At 39.0% G+C, this 14,480-nt stretch overlaps 1 protein-coding gene across 10 annotated transcripts in view; it reads right to left on the reverse strand.

The window, feature by feature from the left end:
- Positions 1-14,480, reverse strand: part of PATJ (PATJ crumbs cell polarity complex component) — a 418,144-nt gene that overhangs the window by 295,356 nt on the left and 108,308 nt on the right. For all 10 annotated transcript variants that reach the window (XM_066269036.1, XM_066269031.1, XM_066269034.1 and 7 more), the window contains exons 18-20: positions 10,237-10,446; positions 5,739-5,858; positions 2,699-3,094 (exon numbers count right to left, since the gene is read on the reverse strand). In XM_066269036.1, coding sequence (XP_066125133.1) covers positions 2,699-3,094; positions 5,739-5,858; positions 10,237-10,446 — 726 coding nt within the window. The remainder of the gene's footprint in view (positions 1-2,698; positions 3,095-5,738; positions 5,859-10,236; positions 10,447-14,480) is intronic.

Below are 14,480 nucleotides of genomic sequence, written 5' to 3' on the forward strand. Positions count from 1 at the left end.
TGCTAATGTTCCTCTACCCTCTGGAGGGCATCCTTCTAAATGGAAGAGTATTAGAATTACATACACTGCTCACAAAAATTAGGGGATATTTTATTGCTTCGTATTCATTTTTGAAATATCCCCTAATTTTTGTGAGCAGTATATTTGTAGGCATTTGACCATGTTTTTAAATTTTATCCAGGGCTTGTAATATTCAACCACAAATTATCATCACAGGAGTCCATCAATAATAGAAAGGAGGGCAAATCAAGAGCCAAGCCATCTTGACCATGTGAGCATAACTGTTGCAGGTAGTAAGAATATTCACCCAGAAATATGCCACTTTCACACAAGGATTATTTTGAGCTGAAGAAAACTAAGAAAGAGTAGACTTAGGCCCTGGCTGTTTGGTTCAGTAGATAGAGTGTTGGCCAGCATGCAGATGTCCCAGGTTCAATTTCCGATCAGGGCACACAAGAGAAGTGACCATCTGTTTCTCTTCCTCTCCCTCTCCCCCTTCTCTCCCTCTTTTCCTCTCACAGCCAGTGGCTCGGTTGGTCTGAACCTTAGGTGCTGAGGATAGCTCAGTCTTAGGTGCTGAGGATAGCTCGGTTGATTTGAGCATCAGCCCCAGATGGGAGTTGCTGGGTGGATCCCAGTCAGGGCGCATGCGAGAGTCTATCTCCCCTCCTTTCACGTAAAAAAAGAATAGGGAAAAAAGAAAGAATAGACTCAGAAAAGCTCACTATCCACCCAATTCTTAGTCACTAGAGATGACTCTAGATTTTTCATCTCAGGGCTGGCACTAAGAGAAATGTATGTAACAAACCTTACTAAAACAACCCTTATCTTCCATCAATTTCCCCCACACATTTATTTACCTTCCCACAATTTGCTGACCACAAAGTCTAAAGCCCTTTTCTTCTGTCAAATCTCTGCAAATCTATTGGTCTTTGTTAAGATGCTGTATAAGTCCAACTCCTAAGAACCCCTTTGAGTTCATCAACACTGTACTTCTCCTGTGTATATACGTGGCACAGGTATTTTAAAAATGAATACTTGAGAACAGGATAAAATTTTGACTGACAGTATGGATTTAAATATTAATGTATCCCAAACAACACAGATGGTAATGAGGACAGTATAGTTGGAAAGCCATATGAAAGGTTCAAAAAGTGATTCTAATGATAATGTAGATACTGATGTTAAATATACATCAACAGAATTTTAATAAAATTATATTAAATGTGAGTAGGCAAAAATCAACATGTTACAGGTTTTAAAATATATTAAATGAAATTTATAAAGTAAATATTGTGAATATACATTTGACTATTTCATCTATATTCCTAAATATACTGCTCACAAAAATTAGGGGATATTTCAAAATGAATATGAAGCAGTAAAATATCCCCTGATTTTTGTGAGCAGTGTATATAGTAAAATGGACCTCTATTTCAGTTGGCTTATATTTGGGTAAATAGATAATTTTCTTTTTAAAGAAGAAAGCCACAACAAGGAAGTATTTATAAATATTCACTAATCGGTAATTAAAATTTGATCCACGTCACTGACTATTCTGTTTGGGGTCAAGCATTTACTGATCTTGGAGTGGGACTGGCAAAGATAGAGTGCACCAACGTCCAAGGCAACACACCAGGCGAGTCTGCGTCACCTATTCCCATATCAAGGTATTATGCACACAGTCCCAACCTCTGAGCCTGCCCAGAGTCCCCTATTATGAAGAATCCTCCAGGGTTCCATAAATACATCTAGTACAGTGCCTCACAGAGCAGAAGGAACCACAAGCACTGGCAGAAAGGAAAAGAGGAGGAACATCTAAGGCTGGCAAAGAAAAAACCTCAGCTCTATATGCCCTATGAGAGAGCAAATAAAAACACACTTTGCACATCACTGCAGGAAAGTTGTTAACCTCAGGGAGGGGAGCACCACACAGCACCTGAAAACACACTGCTGTAGAGCCCCATATAATAAGTTCTTTTCCATTTGCCTGGAGTTTAATTGGGGGAAGGAAATAAACAAAAGTAATACACTAAAAAATGTCCCTAATAAAAGATTCCAATTGGTGATCAGTTAACTCTAATTTTATTTTAAAAATAAAGTTTATTGGTGATTTCATAGCAAGGGCAAACCTATTATAATAATGCTTTCCTCTCAGGTTGTAAATAGACAGTATCACAAATGTAAACATAATTTTCTTGAGTTCAGTGACTTTCTATATAGTACCATATATAATACAGAGAACAACAGTGTGGTTAAGCAAGGTATGAACAACATAATCAATTTGCCTTGATTCTTCTTGACAAATACACTATGTGAGAAATAATAGAGCTTTATCTCCCTGAGAGAATAAAAAAATTACAAATGGCAAGAGAACTCTTCCGTGAAATGGGTAATTAGGAGAAAAACATCACTAAAATGGCAAGGCAAAGCCAAAAAAAACAGAAAGAAAGAAAAAGACATAACTATAAAGCAAGACAATGGGAGCTTATGGACTCCGACTAAAAGTTGTATATAATACAGAAAAGATGGCTTTCACTCACAGTAATACAACGTAGGGTACACCATCAAAAAAATGACTATTTATGAAACAATCCACTCAATTTTGTTCTCTTGGAAAGTTACAGGACTTAGAGACTGGGCGAGGAAGGGAAGAGAAAGGGAAGGTGTGGAAGATCTGTTCTAAAACACCCCTTACCATGCTTTCAGTGCCATAGCCATACTGCGGCATCTCCTGGGAATACACGCTCATCATGGGTCTTGCTTCTGGAGACTCAGGTGGTTCACTATCATGTAACCACTGTGTACCAAAGTGAAGTTCCTTCACAGACGGAGCAGGAGCAGCCTCTTGACTGTGTGAGGAGGGATACACCTCCATGGACTGAAAGCCATCTTGATAGAGCTCATATTCTTCATCAACAAGCATTTCTCTTTCTTCACCCATTTCCTGTAATCCAGGAGTCAGAAATTCATGCATTTCCCAGGCCTCCTTGCTGTGGTCTACCTCTTTTTGTTGGGACTGGAAAGACTTCCCCAAATTTAGAAATGGTTCGTCCACAAGTTCTTCTTTAAAATAAGGTTCATCTCTAAATCCCTGTTTAAAAAAAAAAAAGTTGCAAAAAATTTTAAACTATACCTGTCTTAAAGCTAGAAAAGTAACCCCTGCTGTAGCTGCAATGACTTTATTATATATACATGCCAACATATGGTTAATGTGAACAGCTCTCTATTACAAACGAGGAGAAATACAAGCTCACTACCACACAACCCTCAACTCAGGAAAGGGACAAACAAAATCAGAGACAGAAATCTGCCCTTGGCAAGGTGAAGGCTATTCTAAAAGGTTCGTTATACATTAACCACCTGAAAATTCTCAGTAACAGGAATTTTGTTGAACTGCTACACTATTTAACTCATGGATCTCATATAAAAAGTAGTCCATAAATACAGAAATACTTCATACTGTTACTTACAAAAGCAAAAATTTTAAAGGTCAGGATTTTCAAGTTTACATAACTCAAAAGAAATTATAGCTATTTGAACGTTCAAAAACTTATTCTATGTAAACTAAAGATAAGGAAAGAAACCCTCATGATAGACAACAGTATGGTGATGACCAGAAGAAAAGGGGAGTGGGGGGAGACAGGAGGATAAAGAGGGATAAATGGTGATGGAAGGAGACATGACTTGGGGTGGTGAACACACAATATAATATACAGATGATAATATTATAGAATTGTGCCCCCTGAAACCTATATAATCGAATTAACCAATGCAATCCCAATAAATTCAATAACAAATACAAAAGAAAAGAAATATAAAAAATAAATAAATGAAAAATAAAGATAGAGGCCCTGGCCGGTTGGCTCAGTGGTAGATCGTCGGCCTGGCATGCAGAAGTCCCGGGTTCGATTCCCGGCCAGGGCACACAGGAGAAGCGCCCATCTGCTTGTCCACCCCTCCCCCTCTCCTTCCTCTCTGTCTCTCTCTTCCCCTCCTGCAGCTGAGGCTCCATTGGAGCAAGGATGGCCCGGGCGCTGGGGATGGCTCCTTGGCCTCTGCGCCAGGCGCTAGAGTGGCTCTGGTCGCGGCAGAGCAACGCCCCGGAGGGGCAGAGCATCGTCCCCTGGTGGGCAGAGTGTCGCCCCCTGGTGGGCGTGCCGGGTGGATCCAGGTCGGGCGCATGCAGGAGTCTGTCTGACTGTCTCTCCCTGTTTCCAGCTTCAGAAAAATACAAAAAATAAATAAATAAATGAATAAATAAAGATTATGTCTCAACTTCTTTGAGTATGACTCTTTGATAATATACTATAAACAGAAATAGATTTTTTTCATCTGCATTGAAAATATGCTAGAAAGTAATAAATATGGTATGCTTTTAAATTAACTTATATTCCACTAATCAGAAGAACAAGTACATAGAACTGAAGCTAAATAGTCATAGATGTGCAGGAACATTGCTGAGTTCCTAGGTAATACTTGAGAGTCATATGGATCTGCTGAGCCTTTGACCTAACTCTTAGAGGTGTGAAGGTGCTGATTGCAATGAGGCCCAAGTCCTTCTAAGGGAACAATGACAGTTCCTATTTTAAGTCCAATTTATTAAGTATTACTAAGTACAAATTCCTGAAATGAATCTACTCTTTTCCATTAATTCCTTACTTGCAGCTAAACATCGCTTTGGTGAAACTTTTCAATTAATACAGGATACCAAATATTCCAACCTTGTTAATTTTTTTTAAAGTTGCATTTAGAGGGAATCTTTGAAAATGCCATGTGGTTATGAAATTTTAACAAAAATGTCTACACTATAAAAAATATAATGGACTACATATCAGCTTGAGGCACTAGCAACAACTTATAAAAAAATATCAAAAGACAGTTGTTATCAAGTAAAGCAAAACCATACATAGCAAAGTCATTTTAAAATTAAAAAAGGTATCTGACCAGGCAGTGGTGCAGTGGATAGAGCATCAGCCTAGGATGCAGAGGACCCAGGTTTGGAACCCCGAGGTTTCCAGCTTGAGCACAGGCTCACCAGCTTAAGCTCGGGGTTGCTGGATTGGGTGTGGAATCACAGACATGAGCCCATGGTCACTGGATTGAGTCCAAAGGTCGCTGGCTTGAAGCCCAAGATTGCTGGATTGAGCAAGGGGTCACTGGCTCAGCTAGAGTCACCCAGTCAAGGCACACATGAGAAAGCAATCAATGAACAACTAAGGTGCCACAACAAAGAATTGATGCTTCTTGTCTCTCTCCCTTCCTGTCTGTCCCTGTATGTCCCTGTCTGTCCCCCCCCCTCAGAAAAAGTAAATAAATAAAACAGGAAAAGATTTAAAATATACTTTCTAAAATTGAAGCAAAAAGTAGTGTTGCACTAAGTAAGTTTTCTTTAGAAAGTATTCAATAAGAACTTCTTTTGGATAGTTGTTTTCTACAATATTTTAAATGCCTATTTAAAGGTCTATTTTCAAAAATATGTTCTACCTTCAAAAATTTAAGGATATATTAGTATAAAAGAAAGTTTGTTCTTTGAAAATGCCTTACACTGGTTTATGTCATTTATGAAGGCAATGGGATAGAAAAGGGGTAAGATTTCAGTTTAAAAAGTAATAATAAAGATAGGGGACTATTTAAATTGTATCTATTCAGCTAAGAGAGTGGAAATAAGCCTGTCTTCTTTATAGAAACTTTTAACTCACAGCAACATTCAAATGAGAAATAAATTTACCACATACCTTGGGCGCTTCAAGTATTAAAGATGAATTTATATCATGAATTGTTCCTGAAATTTCAGTCTTGTCTTCAGTAGTGTTTGAATGTGAAATATAATGACTTTCTTCCTCTTTATTATCTTCCTGAAAAATAGAAATATTTCTATTTTATTGTATACTTTTTTGCACAACAGAAATGTTTTTGTCAACCATGAAGCTATTTTTTTTAACTGAGATATAACTGACATATAACATTATATTAGTGATAGGCGTAGAAATTATTTGGAAAATGCATATGTTGCAAAATGATTACAAGAATAAATGTAGTCAACATCGACAACTTTCAAATATACAGTACAGTTTTGTTAACTATAGTCACCATGCCTGACATTACATCCTCAGGACTTCCTTATCTTATACCTGAAAGTTTGTACCTTTTGACCACTTTCACTCTTTTCCTCACCCCCAACCCTCTGGCAACCACAGAAACACTTTTATAATCGAGAAAACATCTTAGTTTCGAACTCTCTTTAGATTAAGTCCTATTTTCCCATTAAGTGCAAGTACATAATAAAATTTATGTGTTTTATTAGAGCCAACTTTTAATAATTAAAAAGAAAGCCATATTCATCTCAAAGCTTCTCAAACTTTTCATTCTTTTTAAATATTACTTTTAAAAAATCGCTTTCCCAAGAATGGGCCTTATTATTAAGAAATGTATAAGTACAGACAGGGTGATATTAAAAAAAAAAAAACAATGGCACAGTGTAGTCACTGCCCATTTGAAGAGGTTCGGCCATTCTAGGGCTTACCAGTAAGCCCTAGTAATAACATAGCTACTATTTACTACTTACATAGCTTCATAACACAACTGTGGTAAATACTTTTATAAGTTTTATTCCAGCATCATCTTTACAATAATCCTATTAGGTCAAGATTTTACATTTATCTAAAAATTAAAGCAAACATATATCTCACTGGTACAGATTTAAGTATTTTAAATAATTCAATTCATTCAATGTCTACTCTAAAAAATATGTGCTCTTATTAACCCCATTTTACAGATGAGTAAAAGGAACATAGTAATTGCCCTTAGTTACTTAACTAGTCAGTTACCAAGATTTTGAACCCTGGCTGTGTGGCTCTGGAACCTGTGATCTCAGCTACCGTGCCAGGCAATCCCCACCTTACAAATGAGGAAGTGGGAGCTGGGGAGGTTAAATAAGTGGCCCAAGGACACACAGCCTCGCAAATCACAGAACTAAGCTAAGACCCACAGTGTCTGGCTCAAGCACTCTGCTGCCAGCTCTATTCTGTTGGTCCTGAAGATACAATGCAGTTTTTAAAGTCAGTTCATTCATTTTTTGGATGTGGTCCACCTCAGGTGAGTTTGTAGATGAGAGAAGGTAAGTCACATCTGTGACTTGAAAATTATTTTATTGATAATATATATATATATTTGACTAAAATGTAAGATTGTATACTATTTATAAACATATAGGTAAAACGTATCTATGTGATACAAAACAATAATAAGTCATTTTGTTCTCCTGTCATATATTCCTAGTCTTTCTGCCCCAACCTGATGATGGGCCATTTTATTCACACTGCATCCCCACCTCTGCTGAGGATTCAGTAAATGCTCAATAAACATTGGGTGATTAGACAAGTGACTGCCAACTGAACCATGAGAGAAAGAGACAGAGACCTCAGCAAAGATCCATGCATCACAATCCACAGTTCACAAGCAGAAAGTGTTGCTAAAATAATCCAGATGGTAAAGAAGGAATTACTTAGTGGCAAGTCCCCTAAGAACTTTTAAAGTCTTGAAAGTGACCTTTCTCTCTTCTCTTTATTGGCCTCTCACTCCCAAGAGTCCTGAAAGCCTTCTAGTCTCGAGGGAAGCCCGGACAAAGGTCCATCTCACAATTATTACGTCCTAGAGCCTTCTTAAGGTGAGGCCCCGAGGTCCTGAGGTGTCTGCTGCTCCACCCCCGCCAGCAATAGCACAGGAATCCACACCCAGGTGGAACTAAATTCCATCTTTTATCCTGCCTGAAACACTCAACTGCTTCAAAGTACAGTCATGCTGTTTAAGTCATATAGGCCATAAACAGTTTGTGATTTCATCTAGCAGGCCAAATAATCAGGCAAATAATTAGGGAAAATTTAGACAAAGTTCCTGTCACAATCCAAAGTGCCAAGAAGACAGGGTCCCCATTAAAATATCAAGTTTTCTCTTTCTTAATTTGTCCAAAAGTCTAACTGCGCATCTCATGGTATATATTAACTATGGCAACACCCACATACCAAATACACAATATAAAGTTGAGAACTTGGCCCTGGCTGAGTGTGTGAGTGGATAAATGTCATCCCAGTGCAGCAAGGTTGTGGGTTCAACCCCCAAATCACGGCAATTACGGTAAACAATCAATGACTACCCAACTAAATGGAACAACAAAGTGAAACAATGAGTTGATGCTTCTCTCTTTCTCTCCTTACCTCAAATCAATGGGAAAAATTATAAAAAAAATTTTTAATAAGAACTTGACTTGTTATGCACTATATCTCATTTTGAAACATTTAAAATATCTAATAGGTACAATATATAGACAATCTTCATCTTTTTACATGAAGAATAAAAAATATATTAAGGTTCTATTGAGATTCCTCAATGCAAAAATACTATATGTAATACACAAATCTATCTATAGCTATACATATATATATTACTATCTATATGAACACTTGTAGTATGTTAATATATTTCATGAAATAAAAGAATTTTAGAATTAAGAAAAGTCTTCTGAGTTATCTAGTCTTGTTCATTCAATCTTTTGGGAAATGAAAAAATAGGCTCAGAAAGGAAAAGTGGTGTACCTGTAATCAAATTACGAGAACAATGTTTCTCAAAGTGCATTAGAATTACATAGCTGACTCATTGAAGAGGCAGATTCTAATTAAAGAGCACATCAGAATTCTTACATCAGAACCTCTGAAAGTAAAACCTGGGAAACTGAATTCAACTATCCCCCAGGTGATACTTAGGGATATCACATATCTCTGAGTTTGAAATCCCCTGGACTAACTCATAGTAAAGTTAGAAACAAAGCCCAGGTTTCTTTTTTTTTTTTTTTAATTTATTTTATTTTATTTTTTTTTGTATTTTTCTGAAGCTGGAAACAGGGAGAGACAGACAGACTCCCGCATGCGCCCGACTGGGATCCACCCGGCACGCCCACCAGGGGCGACGCTCTGCCCACCCGGGGGCGATGCTCTGCCCCTCCGGGGCGTTGCTCTGCCACGACCAGAGCCACTCTAGCGCCTGGGGCAGAGGCCAAGGAGCCATCCCCAGCGCCCGGGCCATCTTTGCTCCAATGGAGCCTCGGCTGTGGGAGGGGAAGAGAGAGACAGAGAGGAAGGAGGGGTGGAGGTGGAGAAGCAAATGGGCGCTTTTCCTATGTGCCCTGGCCGGGAATCGAACCTGGGTCCCCCGCACGCCAGGCTGACGCTCTAACGCTGAGCCAACCAGCCAGGGCCAAGCCCAGGTTTCTTGAAATCCAGTCCAATGCTCCACTATAACCATACTGTTTCAGACATGTTGCATGCAAACCATACTGGTGACAACAAATTAAAACAGGATACATAGCATTGTGGTTATGAGCACAGGGTCTGAAGCCACTCTGCTGAGTTTATATTCCAATTCTGTCCCTTATTAGTTACATCACTTTGCATAAGTTACTCAACTCTCTGTGTCTTGATTGACTCATCTGTGATAAGGATAATAAGAGAACTACCTCAATTAAATTAGTTAATATACATAAAGGCTTAAAATACTGACTGACATATAATAAGCACTCAATACTTAAATCCTGCTTGAGCCCTGGCCGGTTGGCTCAGCGGTAGAGCGTCGGCCTAGCGTGTGGAGGACCCGGGTTCGATTCCCAGCCAGGGCACACAGGGGAAGCGCCCATTTGCTTCTCCACCCCTCCGCCGCGCCTTCCTCTCTGTCTCTCTCTTCCCCTCCCGCAGCAAAGGCTCCATTGGAGCAAAGATGGCCCGGGCGCTGGGGATGGCTCTGTGGCCTCTGCCCCAGGCGCTAGAGTGGCTCTGGTCGCAACATGGCGACGCCCAGGATGGGCAGAACATCACCCCCTGGTGGGCAGAGCGTCGCCCCTGGTGGGCGTGCCGGGTGGATCCCAGTTGGGCGTATGTGGGAGTCTGTCTGACTGTCTCTCCCTGTTTCCAGCTTCAGAAAAATGCAAAAAAAAAAAAGAAAAAGAAAAAAAAAATCCTGCTTGAAAATTATCATCAAGTATATATTTTGCATTGGGGAACCTTAAGAGCACCATAAATTTAAAGTGGTCTTTAGCCATAAATAGTAATCTGACCCAGTGCATGAGATTAAACAATACGTTAAGATGACTTGAAGATGGCTAGACCATATAGGAGTTTAGATGATAGGGTTACAAGGCACTTTACACTATTATCACTTCCTATATTAACAAAATTCAACACTTACCCCCAAAGGCTTACAGATGCCAAGGTACACGGTGCCTGGTGGCACAGCTTTCAATACTTCCACAGCTTCGGCAAGTGTGGTGTTGTCCAAACTGTACTGATTGACTGAGACCAGGCGGTCTCCAGGTAATAGTTCTCCACTTCTTTCTGCAACACCATCCACCACCAGGGAACGAATCACAATCACTGATCTTGTGGAATCTAAAGGGTCCTAATGATCAAACAAGGGAAGAAGTTGAGTCAGTTCCGAAAAAATACAGCCTTAAGACTGTTTATTCATGGATCTCATTTAACTGTTTAACTTCATGTGTCTGGCATTCTGGTGATATTCTTCCAAAGAAGGCACGATCTATTAAACTATCACTCGAAACATCCACACAGATATCAGCTCATATCAAGGTGAACACATATCTTAACAATCTCAAAAACCGCATGCTCCCTACATATAATTTTTTGTGTGTGACAGAGACAGAGAGAGGAACAGAAAGGGACAGACAGGAAGGGAGAGAGATGAGAAGCATCAACTCGTAGTTGTGACACCTTAGTTGTTCATGGATTGCTTTCTCATATGTGCCTTGACCGGGGGGCTACAGTAGAATGAGTGACCCCTTGCTCAAGCCAGTGACCTTTGGCTCAAGCCAGTGATTTGGGCTTCAAGCCAGCGACCTTTGGGCTTAAGTCAGCAACCATAGGGTCATGTCTATGATTCCACATTCAAGCCAGCGACCCTGGGCTCAAGCTGGTGAACCCTCACTCAAGCCAGATGAACCCATGATCAAGCCTGTGATCTCGGGGTTTCAAACCTGGGTCCTCCTCGTTCCAGAATGACACTCAATCCACTGCCCCACCATCTGGTCAGGCTATACATTATTTTTTTAACTTTTGGTGACATATTTTGTTGAATAACCAGAGGTTAAGGGACAACTGGACAAGATTCTCTGACATCCTCAAGCATAATTATACTATGGATCAAAGATAATCCATCTATGATTGCTTTGAGGCAATAATTAGGCTTCAAGAGAAGTGTACTACATGATATTCTGTTCTTAGGCATTCCACCAGTGAAGAATCCTCCTGACCTTAAGTTTAAAAAATGGCATCAAAACTATGACATATTCCACTGTGTTTTAAAAAATATGTTTAAAAATAACATAACCTAAAATTATAACATAGTATAGGTACCCCTAGTCATATGAAGAAATATATAGAAAATGAGTATTGATTCATGAGAAAAACCAATGTACAAATCTCTCTCATCCATATTTCTTTAAACACTGAAGATATCTTGACATACATATATTTGGTTAATAAAAATCAATTTATAACCCCATTATTGTTTTTTATTTTATTTGATGAGCAGTGATATATAGCACTAACTATGCAGGGCCTGTTCTATTGATAAATGCTTGACAATCATTAATTCAACTAATCGTTACAACAAACCCTAGTATGTGGGTAGATTTATTGTCTGTGTTTTTCAGGAAACTTAGAGTCAGAAAGTTAAGGAAACTTGCCAAGATCACCCAGCTGCCTCCTGGGCCCTCACTTTTAACCATCACGCTCTGCTACTTGCCAAGCACCATAACAGCAGAAGAACTTGGAAGTAAAGAGTTGTGAATGCAAAGACATGTTCATGTAAAAATTTTCTGGTTGAGTAGAACTTCTTAATTTGTCCTAATGGTAGAGGTATCTGGTATCTGGTATCATTAAACCTCAAACTTACTAAGAAAGAAATAAAATTAAAAAATCCAATAATAGCACTTGCTTTGATTTCTCTAGTTTGCTCCTATTGTTCCCTTATGCACAGATTGTCTCATAAAGATAAGAAGTAGTAACATGAGATTTTACTCTTGTTAGTTTCTGTTAAACCCTTCCTCAGAAAGTAGAGAGAAACTGCCATGTTTCATGTTAGAATTACAAGACTTTGGAATTAACAAAGAACTCTGCCAAGTTCTAGGCTATGTCTGTTTGAAGTGTCTGATGGTTCCTTTGAACTTTTCTGATCCAGTTTCCTGCACCTCTCTGTTTCAGACATCAAGGTTCATTTTCAAGTAAGACATGGAATTTTAAACAACTATGCCATATTTGAATCAACAAAGGCTACACAGCCAATTCCTTGAAAAATGCCTTCAAACAACTTTTGTTACTTTCCTTAACTTACCTTGCTTTTGCACTCCCAAGTCAAGAGATTCTTAGTAAATTTCTAACATGTTCTGATGTATAACACCACATGTTTATGAAGAGGCTTGAAAATACAAACCGTCATGGGAACTCATTAGCACATAGTGTTAAACTATAATTACACCATTATTTTCAAGTAGAGGGAGCTATTGCACAGGAAGAGAACAGAAAAGAGCCAAAAAAAAAAAAAAAAAATACAGTGGTAGATCAGCAGGCAATCAGTGCAGTAATATAAAAGAGCTGTCTATTTTGTCACTGGCAACCATGAATCACAACACACTTTTCATTCTGAAATATGAAACCATTACATTTTAAGTTTGACACACTAATAAATAAGCTGTACAATTATGTCTTTCATTTAGGATGTCAGTTTTTGATGGAAGACTTTTTTATTGGAGGGGAAGGGAAACTACATAATAGCTTATTCCCCTCGTGAAATGCAGAGAAAGCAGCTAGCATTACTTCATATTAATAATTACTCAACTTTCTTATAGGAAATCTGCAACAGGAAAACATACCGAAAGCAAATAAATGATTTCACTAGGTTGGTGTGAGTGATCTCTGTAGTTTCATGTAACACCAAATCAAAAAGCAATATTTTTAACCTAATAAATAGTTGCACTGGTTCTTAGAACGAGTTGAAATGATAATTAGAAACATTTCAAAGAAAGATTAACCAGGAAATAAAGGAAAAGTCATGGTGAGCCTTATTTACACAAAGCCCAGTCTTCTTTAGACCTCAAACTAGTACCAGGTGTGCTTGCTTACTATAAATTATTTGGGCTTAGTCCTCTAGTTATTCTAAAAGCTAAATTTAATTAACCACCACTTTTCCTGGAGAAGAGAATCCAATGGCAGCTCTTTTGTCACTTAATAAAAGACAAACTACCATTTCTGAAGATGCTCCATTATGTATAATCACTACTTCCTTTTCTATGATGACTTTTCTGACTGTGTGATTTCCCACAGAGCTGAATAAAGTTGCTTTAATGAGTAACAGTCATTTCCTTTCATGATCATTGTATGTAGCAGCCACCCTATTGGAAGAACAGCAACTACTACTGCCTACTGGGGTGGCTGCTATTCTCGAGGTTTTGCTGCACTGTGGTGGCGCAGTGGATAAAGCGTCGACCTGGAATGCTGAGGTCGCCGGTTCAAAACCCTGGGCTTGCCTGGTCAAGGCACATATGGGAGTTGATGCTTCCTGCTCCTCCCCCTGTTCTCTCTCTATTTCTCCCTCTCTCTATCTCTCCCCCCCCCTCTCTAATAAAAATGAATACATAAAATCTAAAAGAGTAAATAAATAAAAAATATACTAATAAAAAAATTTTTTAAGTCATATGCAGGCAATTTTTTACCAGAAAAGTCTATTTTCTAAAAATATAGTCCATAATATCACCCCCATGTTATATCCAACAAAACCTTATCAGGATATTTCTCCCAACCTCTATTCAACTCCTAGACTCCATGCAGATTTCTAAGTCCCCATTTGTTTTTATCACCTTTAACATAATGTTTAAATCTCTAACTGTTGGAAAAAAACAGCTGTGTTAGTCTTGCTCGCTTGTGCTTTGCCTGATCATAGTGCATGAGCACATGGCAGCACCATGTGTGTATAGTCTTTGTAAAGCTATGGGTGCCTGCCCCCAGGGCAGATTGCAGATTGCCTGCCTGCCACTGTGAGGGGCAGTTTTTACTGTTCATTTGCCTGCTGCTGTGAGAAGTTTTCCCCAAACCTGTTTGCTCGTCTGCTGTTGCGAGAGTCTATTAAATGGGAATGGACCAATGCTTTCTGGCTCCAAAGTTTCTCTACCATCTGCCTGAACTCAATGTGGACATGCCTGGCCTCAGCTGCTGACATTACATCTGGTATAGTGGGCAGGATTCGGATCAGATTGGTACAAAGCTGCCAATACCCTTGAAGGGTGGGACAGAGGAGTGCTTGTTGTTCTCCAGTATATGGTTCCCTGTGGCTCTCCTATTGGGCGCTGTAGGCTGGATGTTTTTTACAGCCCTGCGAGAAGAAACTAAAAGCTCTGTGCAAGAGGCTGCCCAAGGTCAAAA

The sequence above is a fragment of the Saccopteryx bilineata genome, chromosome 3, assembly GCF_036850765.1.
Source record: "Saccopteryx bilineata isolate mSacBil1 chromosome 3, mSacBil1_pri_phased_curated, whole genome shotgun sequence".
In the NCBI taxonomy this organism is placed as follows: Eukaryota; Metazoa; Chordata; class Mammalia; order Chiroptera; family Emballonuridae; genus Saccopteryx; species Saccopteryx bilineata.